The sequence below is a fragment of the Elgaria multicarinata genome, chromosome 4 (genome assembly GCF_023053635.1).
Source record: "Elgaria multicarinata webbii isolate HBS135686 ecotype San Diego chromosome 4, rElgMul1.1.pri, whole genome shotgun sequence".
Taxonomy (NCBI): Eukaryota; Metazoa; Chordata; class Lepidosauria; order Squamata; family Anguidae; genus Elgaria; species Elgaria multicarinata.
In genome coordinates, this window is record NC_086174.1 from 47,895,239 (window position 1) to 47,923,203 (window position 27,965).

General features: G+C 46.0%; 1 protein-coding gene across 1 annotated transcript; it reads right to left on the reverse strand.

Moving 5' to 3' along the window:
• Window positions 1–328: 328 nt before the first annotated feature.
• Window positions 329–27,963, reverse strand: LOC134398158 (uncharacterized). Its single transcript, XM_063125404.1, has 18 exons — window positions 27,854–27,963; window positions 26,512–26,568; window positions 24,534–24,760; window positions 23,113–23,268; window positions 20,286–20,406; window positions 19,622–19,775; window positions 18,831–18,991; window positions 16,723–16,768; window positions 14,983–15,116; window positions 14,372–14,426; window positions 13,111–13,262; window positions 12,643–12,800; window positions 10,322–10,490; window positions 9,314–9,385; window positions 7,484–8,393; window positions 5,480–5,675; window positions 4,746–4,903; window positions 329–1,298 (listed from the first exon to the last, which is right to left on the reverse strand). The coding sequence occupies exons 1-18, from the start codon at window positions 27,961–27,963 to the stop codon at window positions 1,182–1,184; spliced, it is 3,153 nt and encodes a 1,050-aa protein (XP_062981474.1). The 3' UTR covers window positions 329–1,181.
• Between the last annotated feature and the right edge of the window lie 2 nt (window positions 27,964–27,965).

Consider the following 27,965-nt stretch of genomic DNA (forward strand, 5'->3'; position numbering starts at 1 on the left):
TCTTTATAGGGCTTTGTTTCCAGACCCCTGTTCATCCTGGTTGCCCTTCTCTGAACACGCTCCAGCTTGTCTGCATCCTTCTTGAAGTGTGGAGCCCAGAACTGCATGCAATACTCAAGATGAGGCCTAACCAGAGCTGAATAGAGGGGAACCAGTACCTCGCATGATGTGTGGCTGGGTTTTAACCTGACGACATCTATCATTGGTTCAATTAAATTTCTACCATAACTAGTTCCTATTTATATGACCACAAGCCAGGAGCATATTGCATCGATAGCACTTCTAAGGCCACATCCCACATGTTTTAAGTGTCCTCTAACTCCCCCACACACACCTGATAATTTTTATTTATTTATTTAAAATATTTCTTGGCCGCCTTTCAAGGCAGAAGCCCTTCCAAGATGGTGCTCGTTGGGTAGGAGAAGGGGGTCCCCATTATGATTCCCCCAAAAGATGCAGGCCAAACAATCTATGGAGCTGTGTGGGAAAGGGGGCAGTTATAGCAAATGTGGGTCTCCCCAGCTGTAGGCTGTAAAAGCTGAGGATGAAAATGCCATGTTGACAGCAGCTGCTCTGCCACTCACAGACCTCATTAGCAGAACTAACCTTGTGCGATTTGATGGCAGCTTCCAGCTGTTTGGCTTTTGCCAGGACTAAGGGGCCGGCTGCTGCCGCCAAGTGACTTTAATAGGTTAGGGCAGGAGCTGGAAAGCCTTAGCAGAGGCCAGTGACCCTTCCCTGGAGGAAGAGCAAGCTGCTCTTTTGAGATCCTCTGCTCCCTAGAGCTACCCCTGTGTCAGAAGAAGGCGTCCCAATTCTGTTTGGCAGGGACTAATATTAATCCTGGGCACTTACACAGCAAACTTGCATTTAGATCGGGGGCCCGGAGATGTCCCTGATGACGCTTTGGCTACCAAAGGGTTAGGGGCATTCTCAGCTGGGTGTTAAGTTCTTTGTTCTTCCAGCCTGACCAACAGCAGAGAGAGTGAGTGTGTGCATTTTCTCCACTGGATCGCTTCCTGGCTCTGAGCTTGCTCCTGTGGGCCCCTCTGTTAAATCTAGGCAGCACGGCTGCTTTCCCAAAGCACGATTGTAAAACACTTCAAAGGTCGCTTCTGGCTGCTGCCTGGTGTTACTGCAAAGTCTTTGGATCTGCATATTGGCAACTCCTTTCATCTGGTTCAGGTCTGCACTGGTACATTGGGAAGTGAGGGAAACTGAAATCCAGTTGACTTCTTCCTTTTTCCAAACACAGAAGAGCTGTTTTTGATGGAGCTCGTGCCTTCTTTGCTAGTGTCCTAAGAAGAAAAGAGGTTTCTGCGTTAGTATCATTTTCGAGCAGACGTTCATGCTGTAGTGTGCTTCACGGCCTGTGAAAGAACTGCAGTGGAACAGTGTGAGCCTTGCATGCAATACACAGGCAAAACTGAGAAGCCATTTTGTTGTTGTTTATTCGTTCAGTCATTTCCGACTCTTCATGACTTCATGGACCAGCCCACGCCAGAGCTTTCCGTCGGCCGTTGCCACCCCTAGCTCCCCCAAGTTCAAGTCTGTCACCTCCAAAATATCATCCATCCATCTTGCCCTTGGTCAGCCCCTCTTCCTTTTGCCTTCCACGCCATTACCCCCATCGTAATAATTCTCGCTACAACAAGGAAGTCCAGGATATTTTGGCTATACCTTGTCACTGCGTTCCTGAATTATTTACAGGACACGGTATTCTCTGCAGAACTACAAACACCCACTAGACATTATTAATACTGTGTATGACAGCCTTACCCAACTATTTACCGCTCCCATAGCCAGGGCTCTCTGGGCGGTTTACAGAAATTCTAAAATTGAGGTAAAAACAAGTATACAAAATTAAAAACTCTAAAACACAGAACATTAAAAAAACCGATTAAAAACTAAACATGTGGGTAATTAAGATGTGCCGCCATATGCCTGGGCAAAGAGGAAAGTCTTAACCTGGCGCCGGAAAGATAGCAGCGTTGGTGCCAGGCGAGCCTCATCAGGGAGATCATTCCATAGTCTGGGGGCCACCACCGAAAAGGCCCTATCCCTTGTTGCCACATTCCGAGCCTCTCTTGGAGTAGGCACCCGGAGGACAACCTTAGATGTTGAATGTAGTGACCAGGTATATTCACGTCAGGTATTGTGGTCCCAAGCTGTGTAAGGCTTTATAGGTCAAAACCAGCACCTTGAATTGGGCTCGGAAACATACAGGCAGCCAGTGCAAGCAGACCAGAGCAGGTGTTATATGGTCAAACCTTCTGGTTCCCGAAATCAATCTAGCCGCTGCATTTTGCACGAGCTGCAGCTTCTGAACCGTCTTTAAAGGCAGCTCTACGTAGAGTGCATTGCAGTAATCTAACTCGGAGGTTACCAGAGAATGGACAACTGAAGCCAGGTTATCCCTGTCTAGATAGGGGCGTAGCTGGGCCACCAACCGGAGTTTGTAGAAGGCACTCCGTGCCACTGAGGTCACCTGAGCCTCAAGTGACAATGATGGGTCTAAAAGAACCCCCGAGCTACGAACCTGCTCCTTCAGGGTGAGTGCAATCCCATCCAGAACTGGTAGAACACCCCCCATCCTGTCAGCGGAATCACCTACTAACAGCATCTCAGTCTTGTCTGGATTGAGTCTCAGTTTATTAGCCCTCATCCAGTCCATTGTCGCAGCCAGGCACCGTTTCAACTTCAATTCCCACCCACCCACTCCAAAAAGCGGTGCCACATGATCCCAGCACCTTCTGTGATAGGGCACATCTCTCTGCTGTCATTACAGCAGCATCCCAAACTTTCCTAAAGATTCTATAGATTTCAGGACTTCTTCAAGTAAGTGTTTCGCATAACTGCTGTCTTATTTAAATAGATTTATCCCATGCACTGGATCAGACATGGATAGCGTTAGTGACATTTTTCATTTATACCCTGGGATCCTATGTTATTTCTAAGAAAGATTATTATTATTTCTTGCTCTTATTATTATTTTGCTCTACCAAACTGTTTCCATTTCTGGCTATTATACATACACCTTTGCTGCATGGAAGGAAATACTGTTGGTAATATATTGGTAATATTCTTGGCTCGCCGCTCTGACCATGTTACTCCGCTTCTGAAATCTCTTCATTGGCTTCCAATTCACTTCAGAATCCAATATAAACTTCTCCTGTTAACCTTCAAAGCTTTTCACGGTCTAGCTCCTTCCTATCTCTCCTCTCTCATCTCACACTATTGCCCCGCTCGTGCTCTTCGCTCCTCTGATGCCATGTTTCTCGCCTGCCCAAGGGCCTCTACTTCCCTTGCTCGGCTCCGTCCATTTTCTTCTGCTGCCCCTTATGCCTGGAACGCTCTTCCAGAACATTTGAGAACTACAAGTTCAATCGCAGCTTTTAAAGCTCAACTAAAAACTTTTCTTTTTCCTAAAGCTTTTAAAACTTGATGTTGTGCAGACTTTATACTGTTAGTTTTACCCTACCCTGTGCCTGCTTACCCTACCCTGTGCCTGTTTGCATTCTCTTCCCCTCCTTATTGCTTTACTATGATTTTATTAGAATGTAAGCCTATGCGGCAGGGCCTTGCTATTTACTGTTTTACTCTGTACAGCACCATGTACATTGATGGTGCTATATAAATAAATAATAATAATAATAATAATAATAATAATAATAATAATAATATTTGCATGTGTATTTGCCCCATGAACATGTTTGGAATAAGCCAGAGACTGCGCATTTGCAACAGATCACTGGAGCCAACAGCATCTAAAAGAAAAACCCAAGTTGGTGGCAGCATAACCCTCAGCACCATGAGAAGAGCCCTGCTGGATTAGACCAAGGATCTATCTATTCCAGCACTCTGATCACACCGTGGCCAACCAACTGCTGACCAGGAACAACAAGCAGGACACAGGTGCAACAGCACCCTCCCACCCATGTTCCTCAGCAACTGGTGTACATCAGCTTACTGCCTCTGGTGCTGGAGGTAGCACATGGCTATCACGACTAGTAGCCATTGATAGATAAATTCCTGGAGGAGAAGGCTAACCCCCTTTTAAAGCCATCGGAATGGGTGGCCGTCACTACATCTTGTGGTAGCCAATTCCATAATTTAACTATGCGCTGTGTGAAGAAGTCTTTCCTTCTATCTGTTGTGAATCCCACCAAGCAGATTCATGGGATGAGCCCATTGGGTTCTAGTATTTTGAGAGAGGGAGAAAAATGTCTCCCTATCCACATTCTCCACACTATGCATAATTATGTACACCTCTATCATTTTTTCCAAGCTAAACAATCCCAGCTGTTGTAATCTTCACAGGGGAGATGCTTCAGCCTCTTGATCATTTTAGTTGCCCTTTTCTGCACCAGCAACAGATCGGGTTAGTTTGTTTGTGCAGTTCCCCGGAGCTGTTCTCATAACAATTGGCTACACCAATCTCGGTGACAGTTTCTTCTTGTCATACACTGAGTGGCTGCGGAGGAGAAGATGGTTCCTTCGACAACAAGCAGCTTGGGGACTGTCCCTGGGAACACACACACACCCCAAGTCACTTACTAGGGAAAATGCAAGGCTCTTGCCAGTATTGTTCTATGGTGGACTGCAACTCCCATCATCCCTGCCCATGCAGGAGTCAGAGCTCACCTGAGGGCCACAGCTTCCCCAGCCCGGTGTCATACTCTCACTACAGATCCCAAACGACTGAATCCTACGTCAAGGTAAAGAGCGCAGCACCACATACTGACCTGTAGCGTCAGGCCTTCGCTGATGGAGAAGGTGTACGTCAAAGCATCCTGACACCTGCTTCCCTGCACTCTCCTGGGCAGGCGGAGAGGCTGCGGGGGAGCGCGGGGCCCTTCGAGCTTGACCCGTCTCTTCTGTAGGAGCAGCTGATTTCTCAACACTGCGGAGAGGGAGGGTTTCTTTCGTTTACCCAAGCAATTGCTTCTCTCTTATCGGAGGTTTTGTACCTCAGTGGCAGAGCGCATGCTCTGCATGGTGGCTGCCAGCATTTAAAGGGGCAGCATCTCGGGTTAAAGCCGGGTAGTTGAATCTCTTCCAAGCCAAGAGCCAAATTCCATATCAGGGAAACTTGGGGGGGGGGGGGGGAGGAACGGATGGAGCTAAAATGTCAGAGGCCTGCGTATTTTCGCTTCAAGCTCTCACTGCCGTACCTAAGCCTTAGCAGAGGCATGCCAACCTTTTTGGAATGGGGGAAAATTGCCCAATGATTGGGAGGGGGCATGGTCATTTGGGAACCCCAGGCAGGCTGGATTGGAGCTGTGGAGTATAGCAGAGGTCCAGAGAGTTTCTTTTGCCTAATGGGTAAGCCATAGCTTACCCATGCCATAAGCAGATATGCAAACATTGCTGTTCTGCCACAGGGAACTCAGACGTCAAGATGCACACGCACACCTCCTCTCCCGAGTGGACATTTGCCGTTTCCTTTCCTCAGTTCTTCTAGCGACAGTAGACCCACCTGGGGCTTTTTGTGCGCTCGCAGGGGACCGCTTGAGCCAGTGTTTCTGGAAGCCAGCCCAGTACGGCAGCAGAATGCTGAAGACCGAATCTCTCAGCTCGTCAAACAGGTTTGGAGGGGGCGCTGGAATCTCCTTCTGGAGGGCCTGCTCAGCTGCCCGGATAACTCTGCCCAGCCGCTGAGCATCCACAGCCACCTGGAGGGCAAACCAGACAGAGTCAGCATCCGGGATGTCAAGAGGACCCGTGGGAAACATGGCCTCGCCACCCCACCCCGCCCTCGTCCGACAGCGCAATAAAGGGGAGACATTCATTGGAGGTCAAGCGTGCGCTCTCACTCGCATGATTTTCATGCTACTTTGGCCACCGTTTGGGCAGAATCTGGTTTCTCTGCCCGAGCACGGAGAGACAGCAGCTGTGCTGAGGAAGGGCATTCCCTAGATAAAATGAGTCAGAAACTATGTGAGAAATGTAAGCCTATGTGGCAGGGTCTCGCTATTTACTGTTTTACTCTGTACAGCACCATGTACATTGATGGTGCTATATAAATAAATAATAATAAGCTTTAAAAAAATTCTGTTACAGGAGGTGGGGGACGGCATTTTTTTTATTTTGGAACTGTTATTCTGAAGGAAATGCCAGCGACTACTTTCCACTTCCCCTGAAAATCTCTATTGCTATAGGTCTGACTCCCTCCTCCTGGCCCTTTGGTGCTTATTTAAACATTCGGGGCAGTCGTTATAAAATCAGAGCTGTTTGCTGCTTCTACAAGAGTATACATAACTACATGCTCTTCGTTAAAACAGGATACAGGACAGCACTATTTCACAGTGGTAACAGAATATTGTGCTTCAGCACATGTGTGCAGGTGTGTCCATAGTCTACACTTCTGTGGTGGCATTGTACAAAATATGATAGTGGTGGTCACAGCTTTCTCTCTTTAACAGCAAATTTCTACCCTTATGGCTGTAAAGTTAAGCTTGAAAATATAGACAAGGCCTAGTGAAATCTCAGGTATCAGAGGAAAGGATGGCAATGGTTCCAGACAGAGGGCTGAAAGGATTTTCCACCATGAGAAAAAAAGGCCAAAGAGGCCGTGGGAAAACGCAGGAGAGTTATAAGACACTGACGGTGCCATTTGGACCCCCTGTAAAATTCCATGAATGACACAATAAAAAGCCTCATCCAGAGGTGGAAACACCCTCAGCAAAGCTGTGCAAATTTTAAGACTCGGTATATTATTCATAGTATTCATAAGAACTTTATTTATTTATTTAATGCATTTATATCTCACCTTTTTTCCTCCAAGGAACCCAAGGCAGTAGACATAATCCTCCCCCTCTTCATTTTATCCTAACAACCTTGTGAGGTAATTTGGGCTGAGGGTCTGTGACAGGGCCCTCCATGGCTGACTGGGGACTAGCACCCAAATCTCTCGACTCCCTGTCCAACAAGGCCCACTGGATCAGACCAACGCTTCATGTAATCCAGAGATGAGCAATGTCTGAGCGTGCGGCGGCGACGGGGGGGGGGGCATTCCTCCCCTGGAACCCAATGGAGACAATGCTCCAGCCTCACTTCGAAATTTGCCGCAGTGGCAAAAAAGCAGCCATTTTTCTTGCAAACACCATACACTCTCTGCATGCCTTGCCTGCAAGGAAAATCACTGGGGGCTTTGCTGCCGCTGTGGCAAATGCAGCAACGGCACAAGCAGCCCTCCCCCGCTGCAAAAATGACAAGTCTGAGGGAGGCATGCAGCCCACAGTCTGCGTCTTGCCAACCATGACGTAATAGAGCATCCTTTTTCCAATGGTAGCCAGCCACATACCTCCCAGAAGCCCACAAATAGGCAATTACACAGTAGATAGAGCTATAAACCCCCGGCCCACCCGATTTGCTCCTTTAGAAACGTACCCAGGGTCATGGAAGAATCCAGTGGACCTCAGATCCTGCCCCTGCCATTCGAAGGTCTGTCCCATATCAAGGAAAGGTGTCTGAATCGTACCTGTAGCTGTGGCTCAATGGGAGAGGCGAGGAAACAGTCCCGTATCACTAGGACCTTTGTCTTCAGCAGGGCCATGTCAGGCCAGGGGTGGTGGGCGTTCTTGAATTTCTGCACCTCCAAGAGAAAATGCAGGCCGCTCTCCAGCACAGGTGGGCCGTGCACCTGGAGGTGTTTAAGGAAATGGAGCATCTCAATGGTGGGCCAGCCCTCTGCAGCTTTCCTTAAGGACTGCAGGAAAGAGGCCTTGTCTTCCTGGGTAGGCTGAGCGGTGGCCGCAGAACCAACTCGGGCTTTCCGGCTCCTTAAACGCCGCAGAGCCACTTTGGCAGCTATCGTGTGTAGGAATGGTTCCAGCTTGCTCCAGGACTCCTCTGGGATTTGGGAGGGCTGCACCCCATGTTTCTTCAGCCCCTCGCCCACCTCGTCCCAAAACCGCTCAAAAGCAGGCGCCACGAAGGAGCGCAAGGCAAGTCGGATTTCGTTCCAGCTGAAGTCACTTATTTCTCCCTGGGCCACCTCTTCCTCCAACCTCATCTTCAGCTCTTTGGGAAGACAGACACTTAATCCCACAGTCCCTAGCTTCCCCCACATATCTAGAAGTTTCATCACACAGCCCAGACGCTTTTTGCTCTCTGTGGCTTCCTGGCAAGCCTCCACTTCCTGTAGCAGTCCCAGAACCCTTTGCAGTTCCACATCTCGCATTTTCTGGGCTGCTTTTCTATATACATTGAACACAATGGGATTGCTGAGCAAGTCTGGTACATTTGGAGGGGTGGGGGCGTCTTGAGACCCTTGATCGGCACTGCCTTTACGGTGAGACATGGGAGCCGCCTTCTTTCTGCCCCTTTTCCTGTGCCTTCCTCTGACTTCCAGACCATAAAACCAGAAATTCTGCTTTTGCTTCTTAATCCTGTAAAACGTGGGTGACACAAATGAGGAAAACTACATCCCTGAAACAGGACCCAAGAATCATGGCCTCCCATGATTTAGATAGAAAGCTCCCCTCTAGCTAAGAGTTCAGTAGAAAAATTTATTATTTCTACTGGGCCTTTTCGGTGGTGGCCCCCAGACTATGGAACGATCTCCCTGACGAGGCTCGCCTGGCACCAACACTGCTATCTTTCTGGTGCCAGGTTAAGACTTTCCTCTTTGCCCAAGCATATAGCAGCACATCTTAATCACCCACATGTTTATTTTTAACGGTTTTTAATGCTTTATGTACGTTCTGCGTTTTAGAATTTTAAATTTTGTATACTCGTTTTTATCTCAATTTTAGAATTTCTGTAAACCACCCAGAGAGCTCTAGCTATGGGGGCGGTATATAAGTGTAACACGTAAATAATAAATAAATAAATATAAATATTATTCAGGGAACTTTAGGAAAACACTGTTCTAGTGATGTCTATTGTTTTGTATTTTATGTACACTGCCCAAAGAACTCTTTTTATTGGGGAATCTGTAGGTGTAAGAACATAAATAAATGTACAAAAGAAATCCACATTCTGTATTAAGAATGAATTCTGCAAAGCACCAAATAATGATGTATTGATTTGCAAAATGTATACTGACTGCCGTCCTTTGCGCTTCATGGAATATCTTGGCAAACATAAGGCAAAGGATGAAAGCACTGAGGAAAGCCCTCTGGCTAGGGAGACAGGCGCTGGGCAGGGAACATAAGCCCTACTTGCGTATCACTGGAGGCCAAGCTACACCTGCACGTTACGTACACATATTTTCAACTTTTCCTCTATATCAATGAGGGCTTAGAAACTCCAGTAATGTCATTCACCACCTAAGTCAATCCTTGGTCTCCACAACACTTTTGCCTACCTCTCCTGCTTTACTCTGTGGCCTTTGCTCCCAATACTTTGAGCATCCAAGTGAGAGGCTGATACACAATGTCTGCAAGAAAAAAAGTGGATGAGAATATATATTTTTCCTACAATCATAGAGTTTAAATATCATTTGCAAGGGATGTTGGCTCTTCAGAAAAGGCATTGATAGTGTCTCAAGCCCTTTGTTATCTTTATCCACTCTTCAAACCCTCTTTGCTGATAAAACTAAAACCGCAACAACTAGATCTGTCCCCTTGGACAGCAGCAGCACCACCTTCCACTATCGCCAGTCAATGTTTGGGATGCAGGACACAGTGGGCCTGTTCAGAAGACACCTTAAACCATGGCTTTAACCATCGTGGTTTGTCTATTTATTTATTTATTTATTTATAATATTTATATACCGCTCCCCATTGAAAAATTTCAGAGCGGTGTACAAGGTAAAATGAAAATAAAAACAGAATAAAACAGTTAAAACAAAATTTAAAAGAAGCAAAAACAGAAATCCAAGGCTGCATGTTGAAGAAAGGCTTCTTGGAATAAAGATGTTTTCAGGAGGTGCCGAAGGTCAGAAGACACCCTTAAACCACGGCTTTAACCACAGTAATAAGGCTTTTTGCTTTATTCACCATGGTTAAAGCTGTGGTTTAAGGTGTCTTCTAAACACAGCCTGGCTTTCTGGCTTAACCAGCACAGTTAAAGCCACGGTTTAAGGTGTCTTCTGAATGGGGCCAGTGGGTCATGCCTCATCAGCGTAAAGCAGCCTTCCTCAACCTGATGCCTCCAGAGGTGTTGGACTGCAACTCCCATCAATTCCAGCCAGCACAGCATGATGGAAGGCAGAGTCCAACACACCTGGAGTCCAACACATCTGGAGGGCACAGGTTGGGGAAGGTTGATGCACGGTGTTGGATGGCATGACCTTGGAAGCTCCTTCCAGCTGAAAGTACATTGGAATTCTTTTTCTTTTTGGCAACCTAGAGGAGGACATTGTAGGACTCACTCAAGGAATGTTGTGACCTCATGGTGAAGGTAGTGGAGCCATGCCCTACCCAGAACAGCCAGCACATAACGAATCACGGGTTCAAAAGTAGAAGGCTTCAAGTCTCCACTGCCAATGGAAAGCATCCTCTCAAGACGATGGATGTATTCTAGGAGACTGGAGCTAAGCCCTGCAAGGAAAGGAGAAACGGAGCACATGGTTGGCTTAGGGCTCCAGTGTCAAAGGGCACATTTGTCAGGCCATGACAGCTCTCCTGAGATAATGACATCTAGGCAGCCACTGTCCCAAAAGAGCCAGTCCATGAATCCACAGGAGAATTTGACATAGAAGGAACTAACAGAACCACCCATGTATGTCTGTGAGGAACTTTTCCTCACACCCTACATACCATCCCCCACAAAACAGATAGCCTAGCTAAAGTTATCCATGCTCTGATAACCTCTCGCTTGGATTACTGCAATGCGTTATACGTGGGGCTGCCTTTGAAAACATTCCGGAAGCTTCAGCTGGTACAAAACAGGGCAGCCCGTTTACTAACAGGGACTGGCCAGCGAGATCACATTATGCCAGTCCTTTTCCAGCTTCATTGGCTGCCAGTCCAGGTCCGGGCCCAATTCAAAGTGCTGGTATTGACATTTAAAGCCCTAAACGGTTTGGGGCCAGGTTATTTGAAGGAACGCCTCCTCCCATATGTACCTGCTTGGACCTTAAGATCATCTACAGGGGCCCTTCTCCGTGAGCCCCTGCCAAAGGAAGTGAGGCAGGTGGCTACTAGGAGGAGGGCTTTCTCCGCTGTGGCATCCCGGTTGTGGAATGAGCTCCCCAGAGAGGTCTGCCTGGCGCCTACACTGTACTGCTTTCGTCGCCAGCTGAAGACCTTTTTATTCTCTCAGTATTTTAACACTTAATTTTAACTTAAATTTAAATTTTACTGTTCTAACTCTGTATTTTAATCTTATATCAATTTTGCTGTGTGGTTTTATCCTGGTTATGCTTTTCATAGTGTATTTTGTAATTGTGCTTTTAACCTGTTGGTTGTTTTATTGTGGTTTTAATTTTTGTGAACTGCCCAGAGAGCTTCGGCTATTGGGCGGTATAAAAATGTAATAAATAAATAAATAAATAAATAAACACCACAGTAACTCCAAGGCTATAAATAGACAATTTGGTTTCCCCCTAACTCCTGAGTTAAAGTCATATGATAGGACCATCATTGCCTGTAGTGTGAACACACCGGCATTTTTTCTTTCTGTTCCACTATTGTTTCTAGTCAAGTAAGCTTTTATAATGTTTCCAAAACCTACGCAGCCTGTTTGATCAGGGGTACTATTGGAAAGAATAAATAAGTGCACACACAGTGAGCGAAAAAGGCTCTTTCAACTCCCTTAAGAACTACTGTCTGCCTCCAGAACAAATGTGTTCCGTAACCGGAAGGCAGTAAGTTGCGCAGTGCAGATTTTCCTCCCATTTCAAAAGGTTGAAATGCCTCCCCTAAGGCTGAGTTACTGGCAGTAAGCAGCTTTAAGCTAAAATAGGCGGGCATTTTTTGTTATTCTGGCTCCACCCCTTTTGCCTTCAGCCCCGCCCATCACTGGAACGCAGCCTGCAAAAGCTTCTCTGAAATTGAATTCAAACCTCAGGCTGAAAGGGGTTCAATACCCCTGTTCTAGAAAGATGATCTATTTCTCTTACTTTCTCTGTCCATTAAGGTATTGATAGCATTTTGGATCTTATTTATTATTCATTCATTTATTTATTTATATTTATATGCTGCTCCACATCCAAAGATTTCAGAACAGTGAACAAAACAAGAATAAAAACACTGTATTAAAAAAATACTATTTTTTAAAAGAAACTGAGTTCTGTTAAACCCCAAGTTCTGGTAAAACCACAGCAAGTCACTCAAGGAAAGCTTCCTGAAACAATAACTTCTGTTACCCAGGCCTTAGCTAGGCTTAAGGTTTATCCCAGGGTCGTCCCTGCCTGCTCCCGGGATATCCTGTGTGTCATTTAAATGAACAGGGATGACCCTGGGACGATCCCAGGATAAACCTTAGGTCTAGCTAAGGCCTCAGACAACAGGATGCTCAAAGTTTCAGAATTCTAATCCAAGTCAGAAACTGCATGCTTAGTTTGGTCTATCCACTTGTTCCCACCCTAACCCTGAAGGTAGCACGAGAACATGTATTGCTGTTAGAAACAAAAGGTTCTAGGTTTCCTAAGGCGCCCAGCATCATGCTGTGTGTTGTACCTGCTCCAGGTTGGTGGTTCTTCTGCCATGCTGGGCTTGGGTGAAGGAGTCGGATTTCCCCCCTGCTCACCTGTGCTACATGTTGCATAAGATGCCAGAAACGTGTGAAAAATCTCCAAGGCAATCTGGTGGACTTCCGATGGGCTTGCCTGGTGCTCCCAGGCCATTTCATAGAGCTTTAGCTTCCTCCACAACCACAAGTTATGGATCTCCTGTGGATCCTCAAACCTGGAGGGCAACCAGGAAAGGAGCTTACTTCAGCTGAATGGTGGACTGGAAAAATGCTGCCAATAAAACACGGGATTCAGGCAGGCAGAAGATCTGATCAAGGCTGCCTTGGTCTCCCCTGGTTTTAACAAAGATCCCTGCACATGGATATTCTCCTCTGCGTCACAGAGAAGAGGGGGTTGGACTCAATGGCCTTGTAGGTCCCTTCCAACTCTGCTATTCTATGATTCTATGATTCTAAGAGGCAAAGCACAACCACCCCAGATGTGGCACAGTAAACTCTCAGGCACCTGAGAAGGTCCCAACTCACCGAGTCAAGTAGTGAAGGAAGCTGTCACCATCCCCCAGATCACACATCAGTATCTGGAGAAATCGGGTGGTCGTCAATGTTTCAAAGGGATCTTCTGGGAGGTCCAACTGCTCAGTTGAACTAATCTCACTTATTCCATCCTTCCTAAATTGCTGAAGCCAAGATGGACAGATATCTCAGGAGTGGTGAATAGTTACATAATTGTTCATGCCCTTGCTGCTACATACGGTGGAGTTAGGATCAGAACAGTATCCAAATACTCCAAAGCCATTTTCAGACTCATCTCATGGCATGTACAGCAGAGTTACCCTAAATCACCCTTTCCCCGCATGACACCCTCCAGTTGTGTGGGACTAAAACTCCCACCTTTCCAGCCTGCCCACCCGTTAAGACCAGGTGGGGAAGTCCTTCTCTCTGTTCCATCCATGGTAGGAGCATGGTTGGGTGAGACAAGCAGTGTCAGCTTCAAGTTTCTGAAGGCCCTTGGACAGGACAGCCTCAGCGAGCCGACCCTCTCATTGCCATTTTCAGCAGCTGCTATTGCTTCTCAACCCTTTTCATTGCTATCACTGGCATGATTGACAGGCAGAGAGCCAGGGAGCAAGTAGGCCATGGCATCTCCTGCCCATCCTTCTCACCACCACCGTCGACTGGGTCAGAGCAAGAGGCAGGTGAACAAGCAGGTTGCCTTGGGTTCTTGCCAGTAGGGCCCTGAGGGAGCGTGGACCCTCGGCAGATTCCTGACCTTGCTTACCCTTGATGCCGGCCCTGGACAGGCGGTAGATCTTTATCAGTACACTACATCACTATGGTGGAACAGCTTGCCCCATACTGTAAAGTTAAGGCTCCCTCCTCTTTGATTACCAGCTTGTGAAGACTTTTAAAAAAATGTTTTGGTGGGCATTTAATTTCAAGGTTGAATTGATTATATTGAAGACTGTGATTTATCTGCCATGCCTGTCTTGGTTATGTTTTATGGTTGTTGTGTTTTACTGTTGATTTTAATTATTGTGAGCCACCTTTAGTAATACACATGTAGTAGAAAGGTGGGATATAAATCCTCCTAATCATCAAATAAACAAGCTTAGATCATGGGTCCTGGGAAGTTAGGACCATGAACTGATCAAGCATCTTGGGAGCAGGGAGGGGCGGGGAGTCCATCAGTGCCTCTTAGGCTTTGTTTATGATTACGGAAGGATAACAGCAGAGGTCAGAAATAAAACAAAACAAACATTCTGTGTTTTTAACCATTGGTACGCACACCATTCTCCAGTCTTTGTTTCTTTTTATATAGCTCATCGTGTCCCTTTGGCCACCTGTAACAGGAAGTGAAGCTGCCATGTTATGAGAAGACAGGAAGCCAGCGTGCAGGAAGAGCTCTTCCTCCATCTGGAATCTTGAACAGGTTTCAAGCCTATAAGAGTTAAAATAGGTGAGATCACTGCAACACACACACACACACACACAGTCCAGTATTTCAATTTTCCAATTGAAAGAGAAGGAAACAGAGAGAGAGAGAGGGAGGGAGAAGGAGAAGGCAGGACGTTAACTCCTTTTCAGCTTGAGCAAGAAATACAATACAATTCTATTGTTTTCAATAAGGGCCAATTTACACACTATACAATAATACAATTTACACGATGTCCCACAATTTACATGGAGCCTGGCAGACACCAAGAAAGGTATCCATGCGACCCCAGCAATAACGGCCAACTTAGACGTTATGGTTGCCACATGCAGGTCCCTTTAAAAGGTTCCACGTGCACGCGTAGTGGCAGCTCACCACGTAAATTAGGAAACGCTCAGCACACCTGCAGCAAAAGTCCAAAGAGAGTGATTGGCCACGGTGGGGCGGGCTCACATAGCACCAACCTGAGCTGCCGGGTCCTCTGGTGGTGAATGAGGAATCGGGGGACCCAGTAGCAGCGCAGGCGCCTCAGGGCATCATACTGCTTCCTGCTCACAGCAGCAAAAGCGGTCTCCTCTGCGCCTGCACCAAGCTCCTCCTGCCAGCAGAGGGTGCAGCAAGGCAGTCATGCTATTGCACAGACTTTGCATCAAACCTGCTTTACATGTATCATGATGGTTGTGATTGCCACTGCCCCTCCCAATGATTCCCCACCCACCCACTCCCGGTACTAAAAGCTTGAAATGCCTCTCCTAAGGCTTAGTTACTGGCAGTAAGAGCTTTAAGCTAAAATATGCTGGTATTTTGGTCCTGCCCCCTTTTGCCTTTGGGACCACCCTCCACTGGATTTCAGCTCCCGGCCTAAAAGAGGCTCAGCACCCGTGCTTGACATAGATCACAAGAGAAATGGACATATAAACAAGTCCTTTTCCACACTTCTTGATGAGGCTCAAATCAGCAGTCCACACTGTTTTCGATTGATGTTTGATCGTTGTTCATAAGGAAGAGAAAGCAAAGGAGAGGCATTCGTAATGCGAATGAGCATTCTTGTCAATGTAGATTTTACCACTGCTGTACAAAGCCGATGGAAGTGAGAGCCCTTTACGCTCCAATTTTAATTTCTGGTTTATCTCCTTTGTTTTCTGAACGGATATGATAAATTTATTTTACCTCTTGAATAAAAACATGTTGAATGTAAATTCAGATGTTGTTTATATGTTATTTCTGCTTGAGGCAGCCAAGGTAAAATTAGTAATATTGCATTAATAAATATTTATTAATAATGAAAAGTCTTGAGCTCATTTTAATCCTGTCCTAAATTATTTTCCTCTACAAATTTCCCAAATATCCTTTCTTTCTCCACATCCTTCTTTTATGCATTGTATATTCCATTGGTTTTATCCTTAGACTTATTCACCCTGTCCACATTTAGTAGTCACCAATTCATCACAGCCTTCTCCAACTTGGTGTTCTCTGGACGTTTGGGACTTCAAACATCACCACCCCATCACCCCTAGCCAGTATGGCCAGTGGCCAGGAATGCTGGGAGTTGTAGTCCAAAACATCCAAAGGGCAAAAGTTTCGGGAAGGCTGCTCTATTGCAAGGCGAAGCAGAGGGAAAAACAAACATTTCGGTATCTAGTCCCAGTGCAAAGGTGGGACACAATCAAAAGAAGCTGAACATAGGTCAGAGCTTAAGAAGGTGCAATGGAAGATTGGTTGCTCCAATGCAGAGCCAGTGTGGTGTATTGGCTAAGGTGTTGGACTGGGAGTTGGGACATCTGGGTTCTAGTCCCCACTCGGCCATGGAAACCCACTGGGTGACTTTGGGCCAGTCACAGACTCTCAGTCCAACTTACCCCACAGGGTTGATGTTGTGAGGATAAAATGGAGAGGAGGATTATGTACGCTGCCTTGGGTTCCTTGGAGGAAAAAAGATGGGATATAAATGTAATAAATAAATAAAATAAATAGATAAATAAATAAAAAGCACCACTGGACTGAGACTGCAATTAATTGAGCAAAGCATTTCTGGTCAAAGGAGGTGGGAAGAAGCAGAGAAGAGTCTCTGGGCTGGCTTACGCATTTGGCAGATTGATCTGTGCTCCCCACCACCACCCTGGCCGGGAAAACAAGGATTCTGTGTGCTGAAGCTGTGAACGGCATAAAGCCGGGGTCATCTGGACCCCAGCAGCATTACTCACTTGAGCGGCAGGTGGAATTGTCAGCTGGTACTTGGCTTGAATGCTCCTGCCGACAAAAGAAAAGTCGCATCACCAACCCGGGGGAAAGCTAGAAGGTTTGAGCTCAATCAGCAACGTCTGAACCCTCAACTGGGCAGGGGCAGGAGGGAATAAATCCCGAGCCAAGTTTGCTGCTAACACATCATGACACCAGATAGTCTCTGTATAGGAACGTCTCCTGGTTTGGTTTGTCATAAAAAGCTCAGCCTGGGTGCCTTGAATCAAGCTGCATAAGGCAGAGCAGTGCATCACACAGGTGCGAAAGAGTGTTGCCTCTAGATAGGGGGAGGGGGCTTGAGCAAAATGTCCTCATTCTGTGAGAATGGCAACAGTGCCCAATTGGTTGCGCTCTACCTTGGGGTCCACCACTGCTTAGAAAGAAAGGGCACAGTGATTGGAGTCCACTGTTCCTTCTCCCTGCTCTTGTCCTTGCTTGTACGCTTGGCCAGTGAACAGGAAGCAACAGCAAGGAGGAGGAGCAAGGCCAGGTGCTCTGGGAGTCAGCAATGGGCCCACTGCTGGGGTGTGGCCCTTGGAAGATGCCCATCAATACCAACCTGTGACACCAACTCCAATGCAGAAACTGGGGCTGGCAATTCCCCATCCTGAGAACCTGAGCGTTTATCTCAAACTCAAGTGTCTAGTTCTTAAGACAGTTGAGAAAGGTATGAAAAAATGTAAGCAATGCCCGGTGAGGTCTTGAAAGTGGAGCTAAGAACAATTTCCAGTGGTCACAATTTGGGGTCTTCAGTGCTATGCATACCTCTTTGACCCTCGTACTAGAAGCAGATGGAATTATGCAAACAGGTTTATTTTATATAATTTATACAGGTTGCAGAATTTAACTTTTCTTGGAAAATGTGGATAGGAAGACGTTTTTCTCCCTCTCTCAAAATACTAGAACCCGGAGTCATCCCATGAAACTGATTGGTGAGAGATTCAGGACAAATAAAAGGAAGTACATCTTCTCACAGTGCATAGTTAAATTATGGAACTCACTACCACAAGATGTAGTGATGGCCACCAATTTGGATGGCTTTAAAAGGGGGTTGGATAAATTCCTGGAGGCAAAGGCTATCAATTGCTACTAGCCCTGATGGTTGTGTGCTATTTCCAGTATTCAAGGTAGTAAGCCTGTGTGCACCAGTTGCTGGGGAACATGGGTGGGAGGGTGCTGTTGCACCATGTCCTGCTTTGTTGTTCCCTGGCTGATGGCTGGTTGGCCACTGTGTGAACACAGTGCTGGACTAGATGGACTCTTGGTCTGATCCAGCATTAGGGCTCTTCTTATGTTCTTACACAGCTCCGGCATAAGGCAATTTGCAGTTTGCCATGCAATAATTTAACACACTTTCTACCATTGCTTAGTGACCTGGTTTGAATGTAAACAAAAATCCACTGGGTTGTTAAGCCCTTAAACAGTGCTCTGGATTCAGACATCACACTCAGCAGGAGCCAATCGTGGCTTGTAGAGCCGACCATGGATTGCTGAGTAAAAGTGGAATAGGCGGGCTCTCCCCCTGCTCCGACACAACTCATCAGTTTTTAAACTGATGGGTGGTTGTTACATGCGAACCAGGTCAATGTCTGAGAAATGGGATATGCATAGTGAAGGCTCTTTCTTTTTCTTTCTTTCTTTCTTTCTTTCTTTCTTTCTTTTTAAGTTGTTGTGAAAGAATCTGATTTAAGAAGTATCCCTGTAAGGGGGAGGGGTAACCCTCTACCAGTTTGAATTCTGTGTTCTAAAGTACCACCTAAAAATGGCTATAAGCCCCACTGAGAGAAGGGGAGACAGACACCATATAGGGTACCTATTTCCCCCTGCTCCAGAGCAGCTTCAGAGGCAATTCGGAACTGGAAAAAGAAATACCAGGGCGGGGGGAATTACACACTTCCCCAACAGTGCCAAATCTCAGACAGACATTGGAGTTCTCCATGCAGCAGCTGTAAAGTGTTGCTGTTTGGGTTGGTGTTTTTTTTACAAAGGTCAGGAGATCCAATCACCAACATGATATCAGTTTTGACATTCCTCTCCATCCCTAGTTTGAGAAGTTCACTGGCAGTTTTACCGGAGAGCACTGCAAAAGAACAGCTGGGTCTCCTGGGGTGTAGCTCTGGCCTCCAAGTGCCTGGTGTGTGCCATGAAATCTTCACAGTCAATCCAGAAGTCTAGGAGGTAGATCCCCAGCGTGCCATGGAGGAACTCCCGGAAGTTATCCATCCCAGCTCTCTGCAACACAAGGAAGAGGGAAGGGAAGAGAGCTAGTACATCTGTAGGTACAAGACGGGAATATCATCTTCCAACAGGTACACAGCTGAGGGCCCACTCCATAGCTAACTCGTAAAAGAGGAAAGGAAAGCTTAAAAACGGCTTAAAAAAAACCTCTTCTGGCACCACCTTTGGAAGTCTCCATCATGGAAACACTGGATAGGGCCCAAGAATGGGGGTGGGGGAGGGGGAGGGTAGAGCTTACCAGTGCAGGACGCAAGCCCATTACCATGAGGGGGGAAATGGGGCTAAAATGTAGATCAAGAGGTTTTGTGCAAACTTATTCCCCAGTCTCTGCTTGTTCAGATCTTGCAAGATTTACTGGGACCAAATCCAAAGCAGTGTTAGAACAGAATAACCATAACTCTGAAGAATTTCTTGGTGGTCCAGGGGCACCTCTAGAACGCAGTGAGAGAAAGCGTATACAAGCAACTCGTTCTGACTGAAACCCAGAGAGGATTCACTGCCCCACTGTCGTCGGAGCTACCAGCCTCCACTGGTGGGATCCTTATAACCAGGAAGAAGCAAGGAAAGATCACAAGCTGTTCATCTGCAACCCAAACTGCTCAGCCGGATGCCCACATTACTCACAGTCCCCAGGATGTCTTCTTTCAGCTGTTGCAGAGCAGCATTTCCAAAGCCAGGAGAAAAAGGTGAGTCCTGCAGCTCTTCCTTAGTGGAGCTTGTCTCATTCAGGTCAAACTGCAAAACCTTCCTGGGTCCTGAGAATGGCTTCCTGTAACTCCTGAAAGGATGAGATATAACAGCATGTCAAAAAGAGGTAATTGCCTTTTTGCAGACCACAACGTTTCTATTTTCCCTTCCAGTCTTGGAACAATGTGGCATAAGATGGCTTCCAAACATGGAAAACTGACATGTATATTCACCATTCAACGTGACCTGCATCATATACAATGAACAACAGATACCATTTTTTTCAAGGTCCATTGTGTTTGGCATGAGAACATCACATGAGAGTAAAATACCATTTTATGCAGACGGTGAGAGAAACTTGGAGGGGGTGGGTGTCTGATGACCACTAGCCATGCCATATGTAGAAAAGCAGTAGACTGTAACATTTGGCCACACAGCAAACTGACCATTGCTATATTCCTACAACCACATGGAAATCTAAGCAAACTGAAGATGATCTCTGTGTGACCACATCACCATGGGTTAAGTTTTAAGCAGCCACCCCAAGGTTCAAGGTAATTTGATATATCCTTATCATGGCACTCCCAGCAGCCAGACCTACCCAGCCATGCAACGCTCAGTGAACTCTGGATCGGGTGAGGAAGTAGGAGCAGCAGCTCTGCTCAGATGGACAGGAGATACCTCCGGCTCACCAGGACTGGTACAGCCACTCATGAGCCTTCCTGTAAGGAGGACACCAATCAGGACTAAGACCAAATAACTGAGCCTCAGGAAACACGCAAGCAGTACATAAGTGTAACAGCGCCCTCCTGCCCATGTTCCCAAGCAACTGGTATGCACAGGCATATACTGCCTCTGATACTGGAGGTAGCATACAACCTCTAGGACTAGTAGCCACTGATAGCATTATCCTCCGTGAATGTGTCCCATCCCCTTTTAAAGCCATCCAAAATGGCACCCATCACTACATCTTGTGGTAGCGAATGCCATAGTTTGACTATGCGCTCTGTGAAGAAGAACTTCCTTCTATCTAAGAACATAAGAGGAGCTCTGCTGGATCAGACCAAGGGTCCATCTAGTCAGGCATTCTGCTCCCACAAGCAGGACATGAGTGCAACTGCACCCTCCCACTCATGCTCCCCAGTAACTGGTGTACATAGGCTTACTACCCCTGCTACTGGAGGTAGCACATGGCTAGCAAGACTAATAGCCATTGATAGCCTTCTCCAGGAATTTATCCAACCCTCTTTTAAGGCCATCCAAACTGGTGGCCATCACTACATCTTGTGGTAGCCAATTCCATGGTTTGACTATGTGCTGCGTGAAGAAGTATTTCCTTTTATCTGTTCTGACTCTCCCACTAATCGGCTTCATGGGATGACCCCATTGGACTCTAGAATTATGAGAGAGGGAGGAAAATGTCTATCTACTTTCTCCACACTTCCTTTCAGCAGCCTAGGCAACAGCACCCGTTCCCAGCTAGCTCCGACCCAAGCTATGAATGCATCTGAGCAAAAATGTATTTAAGAGAGCTGTGCTTGGGGATTGCTCCTCCTGCCAGCAAGTTTGACAGTGGCTGAAGATAGATTTCATCAGCTTCATCTAGACAGAAGAGGGTTTTGTTGTTGCTGTTGTTTTAAGCTTGGAAGCCACCTCTGGGAGTGCAGTACAGCAGATATTAAACGTACAAAGAGATAAGAAGTTTAAATGAAACATTGATGGCATTTCAGAGAAGGAAAGGCCAATAATTAGGAACATTCCACCTTGCAACACTTTGCCAAATTGTTTCATGTTCTTCAGTACTCATATTGGTAAACACCCTAGACTCAATCCATACATCCCTTGTGCCGTCTTACTGCTGCTATACAGTGGGGGCAATTTTAGATTCTGGACTTAACAGCCTTAGAAGGGGATCTTCCTTAGATGATGATGTACATTATTTCACTTACTGCAAAATGTGGTAGGCCAGCCCTGTTTCATTTTGGGGCCCTCCTGAACATTCTGCTGAGTGGGGCCCTGGACATCTGCCCCAAAGACCTGCCCTCATGGTGCCACTGCTGCTACAAAAGTAGCATTGTGTTGTGAGAATGTGGGGATTGGAGAGGGAAGGGTACATGGCCCAGAAGGTCTGCTTAAAGTTCCTTAATGGAAAGAGGTCAAGCATGCCAGGCACAACTTTTCTTAGAGAAATTACAGGTGAACTGTCCACAATGATTAGTAAATAGCTGGAAACACCTCTGGAAGACAAGGGCCATTCTGGCAAAGGCATAACTACCACTCCCCTCCTCCCAAGAATGACACAATCCAGGTCTGTCGGTGTGTCTGTGTAGAGGAACAAAAGGGTGGCTGCAGTTCAAGACAGACTGAGAAAGAGACAATGGATGAGCTTTGAACTCTAAAAGTCTAAGGATCCCTGCGATGTGGGGATTAAGAGATGGACGACAAAAATGGATACTGAGAGCTTTTACAAAGAGCAAAGAGCTTAATACTCCAAGCTTGGAAGGAAAAACTCCTGCCACCTATCACTCAATGGACTGAAAATCCTACACCTTTTGCTACCTTTGACTGTCAAAGTCGTTTGGATAATTATTGAAAAATTTCGACCGCTTTTATTAACATAGATAATGTCGTCATCCCCATTTTTTCCTTAGATCAAGGGAGATGTAAATGATTACTGTATACTGATATGTTTCATGATGTGAATTCCCCCCTTTTTTGCTTTTTTATTTGTCTGTTGCTGTTTTGTTGCAAATAAAAATATTTTTTTAAAAAACAACAACAGAAGGCTAAAGATATCTTTAGGGGTGCGTCTCCAGAGACTTGCTGTAATATAGCTGATTTTGTTGTTTGCAGGAATGTTAAGCTATGTCTCCCTCCCTAGGCCCTCCCTCCCCAACCTGGTGCTCTCCAGATGTTCTGGACTGCAACTCCCAAAATTCCTTACCCTCAGCTATGCCGGCTGGAGCTGATGAGAGGTGAAATCCAAAATATCTAGGGGGCAGCAGGTTGGAAAAAGCTCTGCTTGTATGTTCGTAAATATCCCTAGATATTACAGAAACCTTGAATCTCCGACGGTTCCTCCTTCCAAAGGAAATCAAGTCTGGTTGGTACTGTCCCTGGAACCTCTCACTGATCAGGAAAGCAGAGAGCGCATAGCAATATGGATTGGGCCTTAATATGATATTTCACTTCCCTGTGCCTGTTTGCATTCTCTTTCCCTCCTTATTGTTTACTACAACTTTATTAGATTGTAAGCCTATGCGGCAGGGTCTTGCTATTTACTGTGTAATCTGTACAGCACCATGTACATTGATGGTGCTATATAAATAAATAAATAAATAAATAAATAATAATAATAATAATAATAATAATTTCTGCTTGAATAAATGCCTCCAAGTCCCTTCAAACTAGCTGCAGCTTTTTCTCACCATTTGTCCTTTCTGTGCTGGAGTCAGACAAAAGCCTCTGGAGCTGAAGGCTGCTTCTCGGATGATCTGTCACTGGAGACTGGCCCAAGCTCAAGACACCTGGGAACTCCAAGGAGGCTTCGATGGAAATTTGGCCAGACAAGCTTGCAAAACGGCCTGCAGGAAAGCATAGATTGAAAGTTAGAAAAATCTTGTAACGATGTGCTGCTCTGTGGCAAGGCCTGTTTTCCCCTAGTGAGTATGGAATAGAAAAGAGCGCAATGAGGTCATGAGACAGTAGGACAGCCTCCTACACCTCCCAAGGGCGCGCCTGTGGTTTTTTCCTAATTCGGTTTTTTTAAGTGGTCAAGGCAGAATCACTTCTTTAATTAATGATGACAGTACATCACTGAAATATAGCATATATTTATATAATTCCGCTAGGATTTTTTAATGCTGAAATCAACTGACGCTAGTGTCCAGAGACGGCTTATAAACTGGATCTGGCCAACAATGTCAGTTGGTTTCAGTATTAAATAATCAATTACTTTGCCATGTCCGTTTCACATGGTAAAATCTTTAACAAAAGATCTTCAGCCAGTTGAAATGCAAACTTTAGCTTTTAATTAGAAATGCAAATGATCATTCAAGAAAGGGTTACCATTTAAACTGCTAGTGTGAAAGTAAGAACCCCATCAAAGGAAAAGAAAGGAAAATCCAGCCTCTTCTTGATTATTTTCCTCTGTTTCTGATTACCTTTTGGATTTGAGCTAACCCGGCACAAACAATAGAACTTGAAAGCCTCTTTATCACCTCATTCACTTGCCAGAGGTCTTGCATCCCCCTATGTTCCCATTACACAATTGGTTGCAAGGGAGAAATCTCTATCTTCTCCCACCGCCACCATCTCATGAAATAGAAAATAAAGAGGTTGCTAGATAAATTGAGACAATCCTTGGGCCCGTCTGCACTAGTATACAGATTTTACAGAACAGCAAGGGGGCAGTGTTGCTGTACACAGGATGCAGGGAAACCTGTTGACCTGCCCACTGATGAGGCATCAGCATCGGAGACTGGCTGTGCAGATGTATTAACCAATTCTGCACCCTGTTCCTACAGAATGCAACTGCCTACCACAATTAGACCAGGAATGGAGAAATCTGCACTGTTGTTGGCAGACAACAGCCAGACCCACCTCCAACTATCTTTCATGTGTGCAATTCATAATAAAATCAGTGCTAAGAATATCTCAGTCCTGTTGGGGTCAACAGGACAGATGTATTTTTCAGGTTTCCTTATGGCGAAATAGCAACGCTAGTGCCCATGCAGGCAAAGAGACTTACAGGTAACTCCCAGGCAGAAAAAGGGGATTGGGATACTCTGGAGAGATCCCTTCCTGAAGGGAGCAGGAATAGCAGACAGCGGCTGTGGGAGAGACTCACCTAGGCAGGCTGGGGTGCTCCGTGTTTGGCTAGGAAGTCGTAGCAGCTCGTGGCTTGGCATCCCAGTGGACTGCCGCCGTGTTGATGAACGACTGGGAATGCTGGAAACACCAGCGCTATCAGACTGACGACTGTACCCACGAATTGCATAGCGGCTGGCTGGGTACTTCTCATCCAGCGGGCAGAGAAGCAGCTTTGCCAGCTTGTACTCCAAATAAAAGACAGTCCTAGCAGGAGACAGGCAAAAATGGGAGTTCCAGAAATAGTGATAGAAAGCAGTTCAGGGCAATCAGCCACAGGAAGGGAACAAAAGCATAATTCTAAACCATAAGTATTTCTCCTACATTTTCTAAAAAACCCAACAAACTGGTTCAGCCTATGCACTCACCATATTCACATTTAAACTATTGGCTTTTTTTTTTTACAAAATGAAGATAAGGGAGGGACTGTGGCTCAATGGTAGAGCACACGCTTTGCATGCAGGTTTCATTCTTGGCATCTCTAGGTAGGGCTGGGAAGGAATCCTGCCTGAAACCCCGGAGAACCATGGCCCCTCCGACAATACTGGGCAAGGTGGACCCATGGCCCGACACTGTATGAGCTGCTACCTAGGTTCCTAACTCAATTCACAGTAAGCTCCATCACACCGGGGGTTACCTACCTTGCTTCTCTGCCAGTGTTTTCCTTCCTCAAGTTACTTCCTCTTTCAAGAAGAGGAAGTACACAATGAGCACGAAGCCCATTGAGTCCACTGCTCTAATGGTGCTGCTTCTCCTGCACACAGCAGGAGAGAGGAGCGATTCCGAGTTTTATTTATTTATTTATTTATTACATTTTTATACCACCCAATAATAGCCAAAGCTCTCTGGGCGGCTCACAAAAAAATTAGACTTAATGTGTCTTTAAAAAATTAGACTTAATGAGGGTTTTTTTTTGTTGCACAAGGAAGGCCAGAAGGGTCGAAAGGCGCACAGGAGGCAGGGGACATCATGTGAGGGACATGAGCAAACTCCATGAGTGCCCAGTAACAAGCATGCAATAAAACGCTCGTGGGATGTAGCTTGTATTCCCCACCTTCACAAAGGTGATCCACGCTTTCATTTATGATGGGGACAAAGAAAGTTGCTTACATGGGGGGGCGGGGTGTTAGTGGTGCTTAGTTCTACATTTAGCACTAAAATGTATCTGCGGGATTCCTTCCACTTGGAAAAGATTTCGCTTGCGTTTGTGGATGCCCAAGCAGTGGATTTCTTGAGATCCATCTGGATCCTATGCACAATTATTCCACAGTCTACTGTAGTTAATGGGGTCTTACTCCCAAGTAACCACATGATACATGAGATGTGCTATGATACAGAGAGTATTTTCCCATGCTTTCCTTTAAACTATAATCCCTGCCCTTTATTCCCAGATGTTTGATGACAAGCTGCTGTTACTCCCAAAGGAAAGAATGCTCAGAGACATTATTATCCTCTTTGGTAGCCTGCATGTCCTACAAACATACTATAGGGAACATTTGGGGTCCAGGGCCCAATGCTGCTTCTGAAACCAGTTTTGGGGTCCAATACAACATGGGATGAAATTAAGCAGAGATGTTGTTCAAGCGTTGGATGTGATTTGGACACAGAAATTAGCAGTGCATATTGTTTCCTTGGGAAGCGACTGACCTGTAAAATAGGTAGATTACACCCTAGGTGACATTCAGTGGCCTCAAGGTTTCCTTTCTTCTAGCCCCCTCTTTGTTATATGTAAGCATTCCCACCCAAACAACAACTATGGACATTCAGAACTTCATTGCAGCAGGAGCTGAACTCAGATCCTACTTCACAAGGCAGAAACCTAAGCATGGAGAATATTCGCAACTTGGCAATTCAGTGAAAAGATGGTAAACAGCACAGACCATTGCATAGAACAGGGGTGAGCAACTTGTATGTTTTGTCCTACAGCTCCCATCATCGCTCACGATTGACTATGTTACCTAGGAGTGATGGGAGTTGTAGGCAGGAACATCTGGAAGGCCACACGTTTCTTGCCCCTGGCGTAGAAGACAGAGAAATGCACACAGATTCAATACTCAACCTTTGGAAGGGGAGGAATCGTTCCTGTGCTAACCAGCGGAGGGCTCTTTCCCTCTCTGCATCAGTCGCTCCATAGCAAGGAGAGCTTGGCCCAACCTCCACTTGGCTGGGAGACTCCAAGAAGAAGCCATCCAGTTCCTGCAGCCGTCCTGTGAGTCGGTCGTAACACAGTCTAAGGGGGAAAGCCTACTTGAGAGACAAAAAGCTTCCCTTTAGGCGAAGGAGGGACAAATTACATGGGGGACAGGCAGAGCAGTCTGCAGAGGTTACTGTTGAGTTCTGAGGAGCATATGGGGAAGACAAACATAGTATTTTTTTGAGCAGTCGCAGCAGGTCAATCAGTAGTAGTGTAAACCTAGCTTTATTATTTATTTACTGCATTTATATCCCACCTTTTTTCCTCCAAAGAACTGAAGGTGGCATACAGAATCCTCCTCCTCCTCTATATTTTATCTTCACAACAACAACTCTGTGAGGTAGCTTGAGCTCAGAGTCTGTGACTGGCCCAAGGTCACCCAGTGGGTTTCCATGGCTGAGTGGGGACTAGAACCCGGATCTCTTGACTCCCAGTCCAACACTCTAACCACTACACCACCACTCTGGCGCTCTCTCTCTCTCTCTCTTTGCAACTCGGGGTACACCAGAAATAAATACCATGATTTATACATCAGAAAGTGGAATGCCAGACTGGCAAGTGAATAAGCTTTTAGCCTTGGCCATCTACTTGTGCAGCAAGTGAGACATCTCCTTTTTTTTTTTTTAAGAGGTGCGTATAACATTATTCAAATATTAATGGATGCTTCATCTTGATTTTTTTTTTTTTAAAAAAAAACACTTCTCTGGGGATGGGAAGGGAGAAACGGCCAGTTGGGTGAGCTCTTTATTATATCCTACCATCTGATTCTTGAATCTCAGTATTATTGGATAGGCAAGCTGAAATTTGCTTCCATTTGAATGTTTTAAGGAGCCTAACAAGATGTAATGCGAATTGTGTTAATATACAGTTATCTATCTAAATCATCCTTCCCCAACCTGCCCACCCCAAGAGGTGTTAGACTACAAGTCCCAGTATTACCAGCCAGCATGGCTGAAGGGGGGGGGGGTCTGGGAATTGTAGTCCAGCACCAGGTTGGGCAAAACTGATCTAAATCTTCCAGTGTAAACAGCAGTTGTGATGGAGTCTGAGCACAACTGAGACTGTGGCATGTTGGGAGGAGAGGTTGAATCCTTCCCCACACATACATCCCAGTGAAAAGGCTTGAATTGGCATCTGCGGGGGGTGGGGGAGGATTTTTATCAGGGGTGTGGGGCGGCGGCAAAAGATTAACCATCCCTGTCCAGTCCTCGTCCATTT